This window comes from Podarcis gaigeae, assembly GCF_964106915.1.
Source record: "Podarcis gaigeae genome assembly, chromosome: 5".
In the NCBI taxonomy this organism is placed as follows: Eukaryota; Metazoa; Chordata; class Lepidosauria; order Squamata; family Lacertidae; genus Podarcis; species Podarcis gaigeae.
The window spans coordinates 38,857,452-38,877,137 of NC_139681.1; the positions used below are offsets into that span (position 1 = coordinate 38,857,452).

At 42.3% G+C, this 19,686-nt stretch overlaps 1 protein-coding gene and 1 long non-coding RNA gene across 2 annotated transcripts in view; both read right to left on the reverse strand.

Annotated features, from left to right (window-relative positions):
- BTAF1 (B-TFIID TATA-box binding protein associated factor 1) overlaps nt 1-19,686 on the reverse strand; it is a 42,658-nt gene that overhangs the window by 4,139 nt on the left and 18,833 nt on the right. Inside the window, exons 15-34 of the mRNA XM_083740831.1 lie at nt 19,534-19,638; nt 18,612-18,761; nt 18,037-18,179; nt 17,707-17,881; nt 17,013-17,216; nt 15,154-15,580; nt 13,978-14,168; nt 12,913-13,066; nt 12,722-12,831; nt 9,797-9,998; nt 7,316-7,464; nt 5,533-5,685; nt 4,430-4,551; nt 4,166-4,333; nt 3,928-4,005; nt 3,710-3,839; nt 3,476-3,617; nt 3,201-3,331; nt 1,814-1,939; nt 1,172-1,324 (exon numbers count right to left, since the gene is read on the reverse strand). Of these exons, the coding sequence (XP_083596957.1) occupies nt 1,172-1,324; nt 1,814-1,939; nt 3,201-3,331; nt 3,476-3,617; nt 3,710-3,839; nt 3,928-4,005; nt 4,166-4,333; nt 4,430-4,551; nt 5,533-5,685; nt 7,316-7,464; nt 9,797-9,998; nt 12,722-12,831; nt 12,913-13,066; nt 13,978-14,168; nt 15,154-15,580; nt 17,013-17,216; nt 17,707-17,881; nt 18,037-18,179; nt 18,612-18,761; nt 19,534-19,638 (3,213 nt within the window). The remainder of the gene's footprint in view (nt 1-1,171; nt 1,325-1,813; nt 1,940-3,200; nt 3,332-3,475; nt 3,618-3,709; nt 3,840-3,927; nt 4,006-4,165; nt 4,334-4,429; nt 4,552-5,532; nt 5,686-7,315; nt 7,465-9,796; nt 9,999-12,721; nt 12,832-12,912; nt 13,067-13,977; nt 14,169-15,153; nt 15,581-17,012; nt 17,217-17,706; nt 17,882-18,036; nt 18,180-18,611; nt 18,762-19,533; nt 19,639-19,686) is intronic.
- On the reverse strand, nt 10,367-10,714 carry LOC310844153. The gene is made up of 3 exons (XR_014563990.1): nt 10,644-10,714; nt 10,495-10,574; nt 10,367-10,435 (listed from the first exon to the last, which is right to left on the reverse strand). It is a non-coding gene; the product is annotated as an uncharacterized lncRNA (long non-coding RNA).

Genomic DNA, 19,686 nt, shown 5'->3' on the forward strand with positions numbered 1-19,686 from the left:
CTCAAACAGGACAGTGCATACTCCGCTTGCAGAATTCGGATGTTTAATCCCTGGCATTGCCAATTAAGAGACAGGTAGCAGGTGATGGCAAAGATCACTGCCAGAGAATCTGGACAGCTGCTGCCAGTGAGAAGAAAATACAGGACCAGCCAAATCTAACAATGGATGAGACGCCTTCCTAGGTGTCATAATATCAAAACATGAAACCAATCAAGCTGCAAAGAAGTTAAAAATATCTTATTCTTAGACCCTCTGGAGGTGCACATGTACACGCCTTAGAAACAAGAGAACGGCTAGGACACATCAGCTGCAGCACCATTTATTTCTCTTTTTTAAAGTAGTTATTGGTGAAATCTACTTCATACTAATGACCGAGTGCAAGTATTTTGGCATAAGCTTAGAAATGAGACACGAGTGACAAAGCAAGAGGCAAATGTGCTTTTCATAAAAGACGCTGATTCCAGGATTGCAACAAAACAAGAACAGAAATCATGCAAATATGTTCAGGATGATAGAATTTCTATTTCCTTAATGTGTTTTTTTATAAACTGATCTATATTGAACAGTTTTATCCTGCCTTGGTCAGAACACACCTGGAGCACTGGGCACCACAATTGAAGGAGGACAGGAACGTGTGCAGAGGAGGGCGACCAAGATGATCAAGGGTCTGGAAACCAAGTCTTATGAGGAATGGGTCGAGAGAACTGGGTATGTCTAGCCTAGTAAAGAGGAGACTGAGAGGAGATATGATAGCCGCCTTCAAATATCTAAAGGGCTGTCACATGGAGCAAGCTTGTTTTCTGCTGCTCCAGAAGCTAGGACCTGAAGCAATGGTTTCAAGTAAGAATGACTAAACATCAGGAAGAACTTTCTGACAGCAAGAGCTGTTCGACAGTGGAACAAACTCCCACTAGAGGTGGTGGACTCTCCTTCCTCCCAGGGTCTTGAAGCAGAGGTTGGATGGCCATCTGTCATGTATGATTTAGTTGAGATTTCTGCATTGCAGGGGGTTGGACCAGATGACCCTCAGGGTCCCTGCCAACTACAATTCTATGAATTTTATAACTGATACCACAATTTCTTTCCCATCCCTTTGTTACATATAAAAAATGAATAGGCTTAAGAAGAACACTTTTCCTAAAACTAGATATGCAGCCAGGGTTTTCCTCACCTGTTTTAGAGCAGAGAGTTTAGGTGCATGCTGGATGTCTCGAAGGGAAGAATTCTCAACGGCAAGCTTTTCTGTAATCCTCTTGTGCTCTGGATGATGGGCAGTTAAAACTAATGCTGGATGGTTGCAGAGTTTCCTTAAATACTGCAATGCCTAAGAAAAAACCCCAAGAAGGAAGCCATTAAACATGCATAACAACTTAATATATATTCAGATAAGGCACAAGAGAGTATATTTCTCTTACTCGTTGAAATTTTGCCGAAGATTGGAGATAGATGCCATACTGACAGCTAACTAATGTTCATTGTTTAATCATAATCAGTTGCAGAGGGCAGGAAAAAATATGATTGACAAATTTGTCCCTGGAGCAATTACTTTACCCTGTATTTTTAAAAATTAATTTCTTTGCTTCCTGTGAATCTAAGAATATACCGCACTCTATTTGTAAGTTATAATGTATTATTTAATAAATTTTACATTTATATATCACCAAGCTTAAAATCTATTTTGGAAATTTAGAGGCAGCTCACTGCTTTGGTTCAATAATAACTACAGTGTTTAATCAAACAATCACCAGTTACATAAAAATTACTACTCTTATTAAATGTTTGTAAGGAAGATGTAACAAAATGAAATTTCAACCTGAAACACATGTCCTGTGGCTTTAAGTTTTGGTTTCTCAGTTTCCTCAACCAGTGACACTGCTGAAACAGTTTCTTCCACATCACATTTGGCACGAGACTTGGCAAAATCTTCATAAAGCTGAACCTATTAAGAAAGGAAGAAATTTATGTTTAATAGACTATTGTTCACTTCAAAATTACCTCACAAAGGGGTGTGTTCAACAGTAACTATCTTTTTAAAGAGGGTGGTACAGTGGTTCCTCCCAAGACGAAATTAATTCGTTCTGCGAGTTTTTTCGTCTTGCGAATTTTTCGTCTTGCGAATTTTTCGTCTTGCGAAGCACGGATTCCCATAGGAATGCATTGAAAATCATTCCCATAGGAATGCATTGAACGTTTTCGTCTTGCGAAGCAAGCCCATAGGGAAATTTGTCTTGCGAATCGGAAGGTTGGTGGTTTGAATCTGCGTGACAGGGTGAGCTCCCGTTGCTCTGTCCCAGCTCCTGCCAACATAGCAGTTTGAAAGCACGCCAGTGCAAGGAGATAAATAGGTACTGGTGCAGCAGGAAGGTAAATGGTGTTTCTGTGCGCTCTGGCACTCGTCAGGGTGTCCCATTGCGCCAGAAGCTGTTTAGTCATGCTGGAAAGCTGTCTGTGGGCAAGCGCCAGCTCCTCGGCCTGAAGCGAGTTGAATGCCACAACCCCATAGTTGTCTTTGACTGGACTTCACCATCCAGGGGTCATTTACCTATTTACCTACTCCCACATTAACCTCAACAATATAGTTGACTGAAGGTAAGCATCCTGTGTGAGACAGCCATGGTTTCATTTCTTAGGTACTGTTGTTTCCCAAACTATAATCCAGCAACAATTTAAACTACTGAATGCTCAACACACTGCCATTTTCAGGATTAAGCCACTGCATTTCCTCTTTGCAAGGGAATATACAACCACAACTATCTTATTCTTAATATTAGCCCAAAGGAAAATGCTTAGAAAAGGGCACTCTATTCAACTATTCATATGCAGAGGGACAGAAGCTTTTGCTCCACACCAGAGCAGCATTAACTATCCTCACTGTTGATTCCCTTCCATTTATTATTATTATTATTATTATTATTATTATTATTATTAACCATACACTATATATAAACTACCGAACAAGACAAAAACTATTTCAACAGTCCAGAAAAAAACAAAGGGTTTTGAGTCCAAGAAGTTATGACTAACTGCTCATCAATAAGAAGGTTGTTATCTTGGACATAAGACCCAGCATTATTTTTCAGGCAGGACACAACATAATAAAATTCCAATTTAGAACAAGTATAGGATCTGAGAAGATCTACAAGAGGCTCGTTTGCTGTTTACTAATATCAGCGTAATGCAAACCAGCGCAAGGGACTTGCCTGTAGAGGACTGAGGATGCAGTAATAGTCTTGAATAATTTTGGGTGGAAGATCCTGTAGCACATCTTCTTTCATCCTTCTCAACAAAAATGGCAGTACTTGCCTGTGCAATGCTTCCATTGCAAGAACACCTGCAAATGCCCACCAAAGGAAGAGCATATGGATCAGCAAAGCCACTAAACAAGAACAGGATTCTTCTGGTGTCTCACCCACAGCAGGATTAACTTTCCCCAAGAACAACAGTGCTTCATTAAGCAACAGAACTTGCTTCTTACCGGCCTCCTGTTCTCGGCCAGAGCTCCGGGCATCTCTACTTGCTAAGATGGGCTTGCTATAGCGAGCTGCAAACTGGCGCTCAGTACCCAAAAATCCCGGCATAAGGAAGTCAAACAGTGACCACAATTCTAAGACATTGTTCTGAAAATAGGATAAACAATCATTGTTTTTAATTACGGCAAACTGGGCCAGTTCTCACGCATTTATTTATTTCAAGAGATAGCGGGGATTACCTGAATTGGTGTCCCAGAGAGGATTATCCTATAATTGGCAGTCAACTGTTTTATTGCTTTGGACAGTTTTGTTTTTCCGTTTTTGATGACATGGCCTTCATCAAGAATACAGTAGTTAAATTTAATATTTCTAGGAAAGAAAACACAACTAATCAACTTAAAATAGCCTTGAAACATACAGTATCTTTCAAAATAGCAGGAAGAACTATAGCTTTTACCTGAAAAAATCAATGTCATTTCTCACAACATCATAGGAAGCTACAATTAGGTTGTATCTTTTCACATGGTGCTGCAACCTTAAGAAGATAAAGTATAAAAAGTAGAACTTTAGAGACAGCAACAAAAAATAAACCTGTACACATATTTTTAGTACTTTTCACATAATCACAGCAGAAGGAACTGTCACTGCAAAGCAAATCTTAGAGCCAAACTACTGCAATATATTACAGTACTTACCTAGCCCTCTCTGTGGGAGGGCCAGTATAGTGCAAAGGATTTAGATACTCTTTGGAACAAAATTTGCTCACTTCATCCACCCAATGGCCTGTGAGTGTGGGAGGGCACACCACTAAGGATGGGAGTGGAACACTATCGGCCATCTTAGTTCTTGCATATTCTTGGGCCCTTTGGAGAACAAAACCAAATCACAAGAAATGTTACATCTTCTATACTGCAGATATGTTGATGTAAAAACTGACTAGCTGTAATTGCGCATGCTACCTGAGACAGTGATCTCCTGCAAGAATACAGATGGACTGCAAGGTTTTACCCAAGCCCATATCATCACAGAGGATTCCATGAAGCTTGTATTTGTTGAGAAAAGCCAACCAATTCACACCTTCCTGTGAACAGAAAGGAAGAGGAACATAATTTAGGCTTCTGTTCTTATGCCCCCTAAAAAGGCCTCCACAATTATTAACATTTAAAATACATTCACAAGCAAAAAAACAGACAGCAAGTAGGCTATATAAGTGAAAAGAGGCAAAATTGAAATACATTAAAATTCTGGTGCAAAAAAAAAGTCTTACCACTCATCTAGCAAAAAGAAGAATAAAAAGCATTTTTCTCCCCAGTAACCACACCTCTTGGAGGAGTATTAATGCTTTTCTTAGAGATTCTGCTAGAAGTAAAAGCTCAGTCCTCTCCTCCCAGCCAGACCTCTGACACTTTAATGTTAACATTATACCACTTCATGAAACTGCCAGCACTCAGAAGTGTGCACTAGAGCCAAGAATTTGATAAATATTTCTAAAACGTCTTAGGTACAAAAAAAAGCAACCTAGTATGGTGCTTACACAGAGGAATTTATTTCCAACTCTGCTCATGTATTTTATGATTAATCTCAGGAATCTTATTAGATACAATTCTTGTATAGTAGAAGCTATACAACTCTACAGTGGTACCTCGGGTTAAGAACTTAATTCGTTCCGGAGGTCTGTTCTTAACCTGAAACTGTTCTTAACCTGAATTTCTGTTCTCATCCTGAAGCAAAGTTCTTAACCCGATGTACTATTTCTGGGTTAGTGGAGTCTGTAACCTGAAGTGTCTGTAACCTGAAGCATATGTAACCCAAGGTACCACTGTACTTGCATTTTTTCCAGGTAGGCATTAATTGGAAAATATTTTTTTTTTAATGTTCAAGTCTTCATAAAATTATGATTGGAAGCAGTGTTCAGAAGACCAGAAACTATATGATTTTCATATTAGGTTCCAAAATACAAATTGAAATAATAATAAAAGCTATTCAAACCAATCCACAAGACAAATTTGATAAGGAAATTATGTGTGTCTTGAAATTAAAAAAACTTCCCATAAGAATTTACCTGCTGATATTTTCTTAGTTCTGCTTTAATCGGTACTGGAATTTTATAGTTTTCAAGTTTTTTCCCATCCAATAATTGTTCCAGAAAATGGCGCTCTTTGGCTTTAATTTTGATTAAGTCCTCAGGCATATTTGGTGGGTCTGGAATGCCAGCCTGAAACAAGAAAATGTATATTTATATGTACAGTATCTTGCATATTTAATTAAAATAAGAAATAAAGTTCATGATATGCTAATAGTTAATTTTAATTCATGTTTCAACTCTATCAGTACTAATATTCTACAAAAAGCATAATGAAATCACACAATTTGAAAGTGTCATTAACTTGAAGTAACTCAGCTTTCAGACTTTTAACACAGAATGGGAATTAAACATTCAAACAAACTACTGCCTTGCAGTGTAATTTTCTTGAAAATAATGCTGTAGAAGTGTGTTCAGTTCACAATTAAGAAATAGTGATGCTTCCATTACATGATCTACTCAGGAATCGGCAGATAAATAGCAATCAGAAGAAAAAACAATTACCATAATGGCCTGAATATAAGCCTTACTTTTTTCCGAATTCCGACCGTGAAAAGTTAAATTCGTGACCTTACAAAAAATGGCTTTTAGGATATCCCTGCTGAAACAGACATACAGTAAAATGGAACAGGTGTGAGTGCCTGCAGAATTTTAAGGGAGCGGCTTATATTTGGGTATTGCCTTTTTTCCTTTTCCCCTTCTGGATCTTTAAAGGTGCGGCTTATTTTCAGGTGCGGCTTATATTCGGACCAATATGGTAATTACCGTAGTTGAGATTCCTGCATTGCAGGGGATTGGACTAGATGACTCTTGGGGGGTCCCTTCTGACTCTATGATTGTATGACTTGGGAGAAAGGTAAGTCTCAATGAAGTGCAGGTGTTCAAACAGAACATCCCCTGAACTCTGCAGATATATAGGTGTTCAAAGCCTCAACAGCTACGTCATCTAACATGCAGGTTCCATTATTTATATAGCACCATCTGCTATATACACAGTATATATACTGTACACAGATCTATTGTGTAAGGTAACCCACACAGTGATCTGTACAGAATGCTTTAAAGACGAACTTATGTTGCAACCAAACAAGGAGGACAAACTGTACAGAGAAGTGTTTACCCAAGCAGATTAAACTATGACCAGGCACTGAGAATTAATGTTTTAAGTGTCATTATGACACAGTAAAATCAAAAGAGTTAACGGTGATTTACGGGACACAGAAACCCACTTTATCAGTTTCAAGCCTGCCTCCTTTGAACTGACAAAAGGTGAGGGAGGAGAGAGGAGAATGTAAAGGACTCATTTATCTTTTCTACAACACTGACTTCTTTGTATGCTGTTATGTTTCTTGCTATTCCTGAGTGGTTTCTTGATCTTTCAGTGTTAAATTTCACAGTCATAATAGAGATAGTTTCAGTGTTTGCAAATGCACAAAGACAAATTTAACTAAGAGTCTAGAAAGGTGCTAGGATCAAGAATGAATCGAACATCGTATGGAAGAATGCATTTGAAATTCAAAGTGAATGTTCAATCCAAGTATTTGTAAAATATAATATTCCAAGCTCCAAAACTTCATATTTTAATCAGTTGAGAAGATTTGACACAAAATGCATTACTTGCTGAATCCTGAAACTTTTACTTATTTACCTAAATAAGATGCAATACTGAAAGACTGCTCCTTTCTATCACTATATGCCAATACGCTTTTTACAGGGCTCACTCACTGACTCTCTTCAGTCAAAATGAAAGACTTTGACTTACCTCAAGAGGCATTAATCTAATCAGCGTAGCAAAGCACTGGGTGGCCATGAAACGCACACTGTCTGTTTGATCGCTCATTCTGCCCAGAACTGGAACCACAAGGAGAACTATATAGGGTACAATTCCGACATCTAGCTGTTCCATTACACCTGGATTAATAATTAAGGAGCTTCTCTTTACCAGTTTTGGAGCCATTTCCACAACAATAAATCCATCTTATCTAAACCCAAAATGCATCTGAACAGCAATTACTGAATCACACGTGCATGAATCTTAATTTCTGAGAGCAGTGTTGCCCTTGTGGAATGAGGCTTTCCTGCCTCCCACTTCCTAATGCAACCCCTTCCCCCCTGAAAATATGTATTTTTGATGCAGCTGGTCCAGTTATGAATATCTGCAACCCCTGAAAACTTCTCACTTACATTTTCCATTTTCTCTTCAGATAGTTCTTCTTTTACAGGTCAGATGGTACATTTTTAAAAAACTACCTTCCAGCTTAGTGCTAAGAAAATGGCACCAATATAGAATTTTCTATTCCTATAGCATGCTGTGCAGTATTCATCTTAATGGATAATAACATTTTTTAAAAAAAGGAAACAGGGTGGAACTTTTGGGCATATATAGGGGAGGGAATCCCACTTTTTGCATTTCAATGATCAGAGGAAGACTCATGTTGCATAGATGCAGCATGGGATTGGATGCAGGCAGCCCTGCATAAGCTAAAGAAAGCAGACCTGATAAATGCTGTATTAGGCGCAGCCATGAATTATCAGCTGGAGTGAATTCTTTCCATATCAGTGTGGCGCAGTAATTGCTGTTATGCTTTCCCTCTCATCGAGGCATTCTTCCTACCACCGCCCGCCCCTTCCCGAAACACAACTTGGAATTATCAGGTTCTTCAGGACACAGTGGTACACTCACCATGGCAACCACAGCGAGGACATGTGTGGACTCCTGATGATGCTACTTCTCATAGTGTTAACTGTACATTACTTGAATTCTGGCTCCCATTCAAAGGGCCACATGCAATTTTCAACCTGCACACAAGAACACTTCAGGCTATCCCAAACCACACAACTCCACAAAGTCATGAGAGGTCAAGGGATCTCTGGTGTCTTTCAGCACAGCCTTCACCAAATGCATAAATTGTGGCAATTAAAAAAAAAATTAGACAGAACTGGAATCATATTAAGGCTGGGCAGCTATGAGCGTGGGTACATGATCTTCTCAACTACTGAAGCAAGATACTCTCATGACTTTGTGGAACTGAAAGCTTGAGAATAAGAGCAACTGGAAGTCATGTACCTGGGTCAAGGTAGAAACAGTCTCTGGTCATTACTATCAAAGTTAGTGGGTTACAGAATGGTTTCTAGGACACTTTCTCTATACAGGAGTATCCAGTGTCAATATACAGACATTGGACTAGAGCTCAAACAATTATTGTGATTCGAGGACCCGATCCCTGCTTGGGGAATAAAGACACATGGACACAGAATGTAAGGTTAATGGGTAACGTAAAGGCCACAACTTTATTGATTACAGCATGTGAGAAGGTATTGGCTTAGGCATTGGACCACGGAACATTAGACTCCACCACTTGTAGAGGGGAGAGTCTGAGGAGGGGTTATCCACCAGTAGGGGAAGCCTGTTGGTGCTAATCCAACTATAGGCTCTCTTCCTGATGTCACCAAGGGTCGTGCCATGGCCCCCCACCACACGGGCATCGGACAGGATCCACGACCGCCGGATTCCTTTAGCGGAATACCCAAAATTGTCAGGGAAGGCGATGGCCACACCTTGCCACCCGAAACACCAACAACACATTCCAATGCCTAACTGCCAAATACCATGAAAGTTGTGACGGTTGCTACGAGAGAGGCAAAAAAACCCAAGAGGCCGGGCCAATTTAGCCGATTGGAAAAAACTCCTACCAGGCCCCCTGGCTAAACAGGGCGACCAACCAGAGGTCCATAGCAAAGTCTCAGGAACAGCTAATCTAAAGGGAGTGGAGGGTGGGTGACTCGAAGAAAATGTGTGTGCAATGGTGGGGATCACTGGCGTGGCTGCGTTTGAGCAGCAAGCCACGCCCCTGTAGAGCTTCCCTATTGGGTGCCCAACTGGGGAGGGGCGTGGCGCCAGCCCTGGAGTTGAAGTAGGGGGTGGAGCGCCCCCTGCATGACAGGGGAATCATCTCCCGATCACAACCCCTCCCCTCCTGGGAGGAGGAAAGGCTTTATGCATTTCCTTAAAAAAAATCTTTCTTCTACCAAGCCTGGAATCAGTGATCATAGATACCATGTTAGTAAGAAGCAAATATTTCTGCTCCAGTTCAATCTTGCAGAAGCACTTGCCCTTTTGAAGAAACTCCCCAGGCTTCACAAAACTTACTAAATCTTCCCCACGAAATCATACATCTGGAGACCATTTCAGCACTTAAAGTCATACATGAATACCTCTTTCCTTAGAATCAGGAAAGGATACAGGCAAGAGCTTCAATTGCACCCTCTTGCTTGGTACTGTCATCAATTGCTCCCAGCCAAGGAAGAATCTTTTCCAAGAAAATGTGCATGGTTTCCAGGGTGGCCACTTTGCTCATTACACCTACACAGCGAGCAGCCATGTGCCTCACTGCAGTGGTGGGGTGTTGAAGGCACATACAAAGGTAAGGCAAGTGCTGGATCAACTGCAAAGAGAAATCACAGCTGTTTTAAAACATACTGAATGCCAACCATGAGTACAGTGGTACCTTGGATTACATACGCTTCAGGTTACAGACTCCGCTAACCCAGAAATAGTGCTTCAGGTTAAGAACTTTGCTTCAGGATGAGAACAGAAATCGTGCTCCGGCGGCGTGGCAGCAGCAGCAGGCCCCATTAGCTAAAGTGGTGCTTCAGGTTAAGAACAGTTTCAGGTTAACTACGGACCTCCAGAACGAATTAAGTACATAACCCGAGGTACCACTGTATTCTATTTTGCTAAATACTGCAACCTGCATAAACTCAAAAAAGAACTTTATCATAATCACACATAGGGCATTAGGTGCTTTTAAGCTACCGTATTTTTCGCACCATAGGACGCACTTTTTCCCTCCTAAAAAGCAAGGGAAAATGTGTGTGCGTCCTATGGAGCGAATGCAGGCTTTTGCTGAAGCCTGGAGAGCGAGAGGGGTCGGTGCGCACTGACCCCCTCTCGCTCTCCAGGCTTCAGGAAGCTATCCGCTAGCCGTGGGAGACCCAGCTCTCCCACGGCTAGCAGAGCGCTGCATTAATCCCGAAGCTTGGGGCGTGCGGAGCTCAGCGCGCCCCAAGCTTCTGGGTGCCGTCTAGACCTTGCCGGCACCCAGAAGTTTGGGGCGCGCTGAGCTCCGCACGCCCCAAGCTTCGGGATTAGCGCTCCGCTAGCCGTGTCTAGGCTGCGGATAGCAGCCTGCTTCCCGGAGCGTCGGGCGCCCTGAAAGCAGAGCGCCCGGTGCTTCGGGAACACATCTGCAGCCTAGGCAGCCCTGCGGGAGGTGCCACAGGGATGTCTACGCTGCGGATAGCAGCTTGCTTCCCGGAGCGTCGGGCGCCCTGAAAGCAGAGCGCCCGGCGCTTCGGGAACACATCTGCAGCCTAGGCAGCCCTGCGGGAGGTGCCACAGGGATGTCTACGCTGCGGATAGCAGCTTGCTTCCCGGAGCGTCGGGCGCCCTGAAAGCAGAGCGCCCGGTGCTTCGGGAACACATCTGCAGCCTAGGCAGCCCTGCGGGAGGTGCCACAGGGATGTCTACGCTGCGGATAGCAGCTTGCTTCCCGGAGCGTCGGGCGCCCTGAAAGCAGAGCGCCCGGCGCTTCGGGAACACATCCGCAGCGTAGGGACCCTTGCAGGAGTTCCCCGCAAGGCTCCCCACGCTGCGGATAGCAGCCTGCCGCCCGCGCGAGGGGCGCCCTGAAGCAGAGCGCCCCTCGCGCCGGGCAGATATCCGCAGCATGGGGAGCCCTGCAGGAGTTCCCCACAGGGCTCCCCATGCTGCGGATAGCAGCCTGCTTCCCAGAGCGTCGGGCGCCCTGAAAGCAGAGCACCCGGCACTTCGGGAACACATCCGCAGCGTGGGGAGCCTTGCAGGAGTTCCCTGCAGGGCTCCCCACGCTGCGGATAGCAGCCTGCCGCCCGGCATGAGGGGTGCCCTGAAGCAGAGCGCCCCTCACGCGGGGCAGACATCCGCAGCGTGGGGAGCCCTGCAGGAGTTCCCCGCAGGGCTCCCCACGCTGCGGATAGCAGCCTGCTGCATGGCGGGTGGGGCCCGCTGAAGCAGAGCGCCCCGCCCACCAGGCAGACATCAGCCAGCCCCACAAGCTGGGGGACAGCAGGTAGGCGCAGCGCCACTATCCCGCTGTTCCTCGACCTGGTTCGGTTTCCCTGACCTGCTTTTGGGGGGGGGGAAATAAAGGGAATTTTTTTCCCCTTTATTCCCCCCCCCAAAAAAAACCTAGGTGCGTCCTATCGTCCGGTGCGTCCAATCATGCGAAAAATACGGTACTTGGCTCCTAGAACCTCTGTACAAAGAGGGAAATGTGTAATGCTAGTATATAGTTTTATATTAAGGATGGAATGAAAATGGAACATATTAGGTGTTTGGCAGCTTAAAATATTTTGGGCTCATTTCCAGAAGGTACAACCATAACTTAACTAAGAAGTTCATTTCAAGAGACCATTTCAGTAAAAAATGGAAAAAAGCAAAGTATATGTCTCATATCACCTCTTGTAGAGAAATCATATTTTCTGCGCAGCAAAGTTTACAATGAAGGATGTTGCATCATTCCTAACAAAATAATGAATGTAAAGAGTTAACTGAACTGAACAGAGTGGTGTTCCTGCAAGGAACTAGAGGGAACAAAAGTAGCCCAATATCAACATGGAGATGTATATGTTTGGGATGGTTTCTAGTTTTATGTTCCAAATCAAAGGCATCAAAAAGGGTGTTCTGCTTTAATTGGTAATTTAGTGAACATGCTGCCTCATCTTGTTATCTCATAATCACAGACCAATAAGAGTGTGGAAAATTACCTCAGTGGTATTGATGGTACAAACTTGATGGAAATGCATGGCTGGTGTAAATAAGAGGTCAGTGAGTGGTTGTTGGAGCTGCCGTTGTTTGGAACAGAACAGCAGTAAGAGACTTAGGAAGAGGACTGTAAGCACTTGGGGTCTCACTTTGAAAATAAAAGATTTAAACACAAATATCCTAAACTTCCTTCATCCTTCATAATTGCAAGCTACTGTTGCATAAGCATTTTTCCTAGTTTAGAAAACGTGCAAACGCCAAAAAATTGTATTCTTGAACAGCATCACTTATGTTATCCATTTCCAAACACCTACACTGGCAATTAAAATTGTGTTAGAAATAGATTCAAAACATTTAAATTACCAAAGGGTGAAGCTGAGCATCCATAGAAGCTGCAGTTGTTTCAAAAACCTGTAGAGAGTTCACTAATTCCTGGGCTGGACCATCTCCTTTATCCAAGAGCACTTTTCTGTCTACAAGAAGCAATATCACATTATCAGAAGAGTTTCAGAATTCAACTTCTAGAATACCTATACCTTAAGAAATACACATACCAAAGTTGTCTATGTCAATACTGCTCCTTAAAGAACCAACCATAGCATCCCAGAGATGTGGCAAACCCACGGCCATTTCACATCCAAAGTGTTTAGCAATAGTGGATAAAGCAAATTCTGCTCCTCTTCTCTGTACAACATAAGGCTTCTGAGCCTAGAATTTGATAAGGTAAAGAGAAGGGTTATGAAGCAAAATAGAAAAGTTTTTATCCAACCATACAGCCTGCCCAGAATAAATTAGACTGCCCTAGACTACATATCAAGTTGGAAACAGAAAGCAATCACACTTACACAGAGAGAGCAAAGTAAGATCAGCAAAATTTTGAGGCAAAAATTGCCACTGATATAGGCCTACAAGATATAAATCACTTCTCTCTCAACAGAACCATAACCAGAAGAGACAAACGCAATACGAACAAGCATCAGATTAATGTCAAAGGCTGTTGACTGAAAATGCATGTGATCAAGGAACAGGCATAACTGCTAAATCTTCACAACTAGTTGACTATTTCCAAAATCAAATGAGATTCCCTAAATGGTTTTCAAGGCCAGTTTTGCACGTATGTTCATTACTGAATATCTGTGTGTGCAAATGGACTATCATTAATCAGAGACAGATTATCTCAGATAACTGTGCTTTCAAAAAATGAAGCCTATTCAGAGTTACAATGCATTGTGTAATCAACTTATGCACATCTTGTGTGCTAACCAGTGAATAGAAGTAAAGAAACCAAGAAAATACTCTAGAAAAGCATTGCCAGAAGCATTATTTCTCTGTCCTTTCTTTTTAATCCTCTATGTTTTCTATTTGTTGTAAACTGTAGAAACTGATGTTGACACATGCTGCATCTGGTCACTCACTACACATATTCTATTGGCTACAGCAGGGTATTTCTTTCAAGCCTAATTTCAGTGGTGGGACGGGACACTGAAAGTGCCAGGGAAGGCCTGTGAGGGTGCATGGGCACCACATTAGCATCTCATGCTATACAGGGTCATGTACACCTGGAGTGGAGCACCACACAACGACATTTGCAAGAATGAAAACGAAAAGTTCACACCCACTTCGTCAAGCTCTGTGGTTACATTTCCACTACTGCTTGTAGGTAGATCTCCAATTTGGGCTTTGGGGGCCTTTGGTGTAGGACCTCGCCTGCTTGTGATGGCAAATGCAGCTTTCTGATGCCTGTACAGTGTGATTATACCTCTGTGCTTGGTGACTGTATGATGCATCCCATCTCTTTCAGAATTAGATCCTACAATAAATAAAAGGTGGCAATTAAAACATTTTTTCACACCCAGGGCGCAATTATGCTAATTAAAAACGATGAGGGGAAACCAGGAACATATGTTTTCCTTTCCAGAGGATTGAGAGGGTGGGGAAGGGAGAGTAGAGGAAAAGACATGAAGGAGAGACTAGAAATAAAGTCTGGAAATTCAGTTCTCTGATAAACACTTGAGATGAATTAAAGAAAGGGGCAAGATCAAAACAGAACACTAAAACCATTGTTTTGAAATGCACATCCTTAAAACAAAGTGGCATAATGGGGGTGGGGTGGACAATGAAATTCAGATGCACATTATTTCTAGAGAGAAATTAAATAAATGATATGCCTAGATGTTATTCCTCCCTCCCACCTTGCCTGGAAGAGGGACTTGGATACAGGATCTCCTCTAACACTTTTAAACTTCCAGGGTGAGTGAGTGTTCAGATAAGGACAGCAATTTCTTCTCCACGCAGTGACAGTAAATCAGGGTAGGCTCAAACCCAAGATCTACTTCCTCAATCTCTTCTGGAAGCCCTGACCAGGACTTAATCCATGGATCAAACACTAATGGTATTCCCAAGAAAGAAGTATGTTCAGAAAATGAATGTTTACCTTCCTATAAGGAAACTTGAAGCACCGCAAGCGTAACACAATAAAGTTGCTGTTCATTTAGAACGTTACTCTCGTTAAAAAAAAATCACGGTGTCAAACACAAGAATGATCAACCAGTGGTCAGTTGGTACCACCAGGTTAAACAAAACATTTTAGGAGTTTCTGTAATATTTTCCTACTCTGAATCCAAAGAAAGCATCATGAACAGTACCAGGCAAAGATGCTGATTTTATTGCTAGCTGGAAAAACTGCTTTGACAGTCTGTCAAGGATTATTCAAATGCCCCAAGCTGTTTTGGACAGCCTCTTTGTAGGTTTCTCTGCTACCAAGTTACTCATCCACAGAATAGCACATAACCTACCTTTTGAATTTTCATGGCTGCTCTGAGGTTGTGCAGGGCATGATGCTAAAGGAGTAAGATGCGAGTCTACACAGAGAGAACTACAAAGATTTTTTATGATCTTTGAGTTGGGACAGGGAGATCTTGTCGTACACTGCTGAAGTAACTTTGCTATGCACAAAGCGGCATGGTTTTGTACTAGTGTGTTCTCTTCTTTCTTCACAGCCTCCATCAGTGGTTTTATGACAGGGTTTAGTTTTTCTGGAAGTTGTTCAAGATTCACAACAGCACAGGCAGCAAAAGTATGCACTCTCATCTGCAATGTTTGCCATTCCTGGTTTGTTTCTGAAACAGTCATTTGGACTTGTTGTCGTTTGCTTTCTAGCTGCTGCAGAACTTTAGGATTTAGATCAAGAGAGGATGTAGCTTCATTGAAGACAGTAGTGACCTAAGAAAATGAAAATTAACCCAAAGCAACATTGCTCTATTACAACAGAAAGGAGGACAGCAAAGTTTGCTGGTTTGTTTACACATGGTGCTAGAAGCTGATACTTGTTTTTTGCTTGCCCCCCCCACCCCCCGGGGACAGGTGATATTCTACGCTCTACCTCCAGAAGTAGCCAAGGCAGGCAAGAGTACATGTAAGTTCAAAATAAGCCTCCATAGTAAAATTATAGTAAAGATGCTTAGCACACCCATTGCAGTGCTCAATGCGTTCTAGAGAAAACTGCCAGAGATATGGCAGTGGTAAATGCGAGATAGTCCATAATACCCTGGACAAAATTTTGTCCAGATAGATCCATCACTAAACATTGATGCATCGTTTCCCCATGTTTCCAAGTTTCATAAGTATGATGAAAAGGAAGGCCTTGATTATGAGCTGAGCCGTATGTGACCCTCTTAATGAGGGTGTACCTGTACTTCAATATCCTTCTGCCTGTTCTGGAATCTCAGTATGAGAACAGATCCCTTTTACCAGCAGACAGAAAAGGTAAAGGAGGACTGAGAGGCTTGCAGCTTATTCTGTTGCCCTAAAGAGGGTAGAAGCTACCATATACTGACTCATTTTCATTTTTTTGCAGTAGTAGTACCTTGCTGCCTTAAGACAGCAGTACAGTGGTATCCCGGGTTACAGACACTTCAGGTTACGCGTTTTTGGGTTGTGTACCACGCCGAACCAGGAAGTACTGGAATGGGTTATTTTTGGGTTTCGGTGCCCACGCATGCGCAGAAACACCAAATCGCAACTCGTGCGTGTGCAGACGCGGTGCTGTGGGTTGCGAACGTGCCTCCCGCATGGATCAGGTTCTGAACACGAGGTTCCACTGTAACTTATATTTTTTAGTGGCAGCTCCCACCTTGCAATTAGGCAATTGCCATACTATTCTGTTCTTCAGTGCTTTTTTCTCACAACTGGAAGTGGCTGCAGCAAATACTTAATGAATTACACATCGATTAACAAAATGCATCAAAGAAAACTAGTGTACTCTTTACAAAACACAGTATGCACGTGTTATTCTCATAAAAACTTAACTGTTGAAACTTTTTTCCTGGGGTGAGGGGATTAATACGGTCCCTTCTGTGAAATTAAGATCTGGCCAGCTCTGTTAGTGGTGAAAGATTCACTGAGGAAGAAGTGCCTTGCTTTGCTTATACGGTCCACATCTACAAGCCAGACACATCTACAAGATGGAAGGGGATTTCTCTCTGAAGACTGGTAATACGTTCCACACTATATTTATTAGTAATATGCATGGGGGGGGGCAATATATTTCTGTGTAGCCACAGGTGAATGCTTGTATGCTACCACGGCTGCTCAAGCTCTTTTTTACACTGCTCACCTAAGGATTGGAGGCTAGCCCTTTCATTGAGTCACTCACCAATTCATTCGCTTGATCTATTGTAAACACACTGCAGTTTACTCTGCTGCCCATGTCAATGTTTGCATCAGTGAAAGAGGAGATGAGTTGTTTACATTCATTTTGCATTCGGGTGAAGGGAACAGCAATTTCATCATAATACAGATGCTCAGAAAGGACCCCAAGCAAGCGTGACTGGACAGCAGTAGTCACTTCTTTGTTTTCCTGAAAGCAAACACCATGTCGTTCAGCTGTCAAATTAGCTATTTTAAGTGCAAGCAATCTTCATTGTCCTTGAAGAATAATTTGGGTTTGTAAAATAATTTTTTTTTAAACAAAAACAGGCATTTCCAACATATACAACTGCTTATAAGGGGCCAAAGAATTGATGCAACTAGTTCTACATGTCTAATACAGCTGATGGCTTATTATCAAACTGCTAGTCACCCACCCACTCTACTCCATCTCCGAGAAGCTCTGAACACAGTTTTCTCACTACGTGCATGCCTAGCAATACATTTTCAATCAAAGTCTATGTGCATCAGGAGTACTGAACACAGCCCTGTCAGCTACATGCTTTCAACATTAAAATTAGCACCTTGCGTAACAGCTCATGACAGTATAAAGAAAATGTAATTCTGCTCCAAAAATATAACTGAAGCTTAATGTTTTTACTTTGAAAAAGCATGCATTCTTACTGAAGTACACGTCTTACCTTCTGCAAGGAAGCCCACTCACAGATTACTAATGCAACACTAAACCTCTGCAAAGCAGACTTGGAATTCAAGTGAAAAAGCAATAGCTGGGCTAGTGATTCAGCTGGCTTTATTTCTTGGGAAACGGTATTCACACCTTGATCACAAATACAGCAGCAAAGTGCTCCAAGCAATCTGGAACAACAATCAATTTTATATTAGTTACACTTCAAGTAACACACTGTTCTGCACAATCAAACTTGAAATATGTTATGAATAGCTTGTCTATAAACTCATTGATTTTCCCCCCCAAAAAAACCCCGTTTTAAGATTTTCAGTAATAAACTGACTTTGCTGCCATCATCCGGGCTCTCATAACAACATAATCCCTGGTTGCTAGATCTTCGACGACACTTTCTGCTCCAGCAATATATTCCTGTACTGCTTCTTTAGTCGGGGTTTGACCTTGCCGCACCTTGCCACCTGTCTTTTCCTATGAACAAGATATAAAAAGTTGTTGGCGCAAGCCTCATTTGCTTTCACATCCTACTCTTTTGTTTTTAAATTTGGGCTACACATATGAGAAAAGCAGCCTTCCATTACAGATACATTTAACACTACAATGTAATACCTTTTCAAGTCAAATAGTATTTAGAAAACAATCCTGACTCTTACAGAATGTATATAATTTCTAAAAATTGCGTAGCTTAGTCTTCAATACTACTAACCCTTCTGGTGCAACCCCTGAGCCTTGAATGGTTTCAGGCTCCATGGTTCTCAAAGTAAGACGCAGCCCTTGCCAAAAAGTGCAAGCATTTAGTTAGAAAATGCCTAAGCTTGTGACATGCACAGTTCAGATTGCTCCATAATATAATGCAACAAAATAAGCAAAACATCACCCAAAGGAATACAGGTCTCTTCTGACCTTTGATCTGGCTTTCACTTCTAGCAACATATTTAAATCAATAGGCAAATGTGACGGCTGCATCATTAAGCAGAGCCAGGCTCCCATCCACGGACACGCAGCTGCTACTACATATTGTATGGAAGCCTTGCTTAGTAATTCAAGCCACACCTAAAAAAAGGAGAAAAACAACATTCACAGGATTATAAAAAACAACAACAACCCTGTTGAATAATTGGCGTGGCTAATTGGAATGGATCCCAATTGGCTCCATGCAACTTTTCACCGGGGTAGCTCTCTTGGCTCTGCTGAGCCAAGAGCCAAGAGAGACGGCTGCTGCTTCAGAGGACCTGCTTGCTGGCAGAGTGAGTACGTTTGAAGCCCCGGGGGGAGGAGATGGCTGCTGCTCAGGCACAGCAGAGCCAAGAGAGCTACCCCGGTGAAAAGTTGCATGGAGCCAATTGGGAGGCCTGGTCAAGAAGAGCCAGGGGGTGGTTTGTGGCTACAGGGCTCTGGAGTCCAGTCCAGAAGGAGCCGGCCCCACCCACACAAGCAAATGCTATACTGAGGGAGTGGCTTTATTCCACTGCCTGTCTGTTCTGTCTCTGCGTCCGAAAGAGACGGAAGCAAAATGTGTGAGCTGAGTCCAGGAAAGCTCCGTAATTGTTTAACTGCTTGAATAAAGAATGGACCCCCAGTGCCCAGCAAACCCTTCATATTCAAACATCTTACATTACCAATTTCTTTAAGACTTTTCTGTGCACATAAAATACATCCACAATTTTCACCAACATATTCCAAGGAACAGCATTTCACACTGCATGGTACAAATCAGATTTGACCAATGCTAAAACTGAACGATAGAACATTGCAAGACAGCATCCGCACACAACCACATTTACAAACAGGGCAAGGTAAATTTAAGTTGCAAAAGGGCACATACCTTATGTATTAGTTCCAGAATTTCTTGATTGCTTTCTAAAATACAGAACTGAAATATATGTCTTAGCATGTCTTGCAAAATGGGAGTAAGCCAGGCTGCAGAACTCTAGAAACAGCAAATAAGAAATTATCAAAGCAGATTATTCTAACAAAA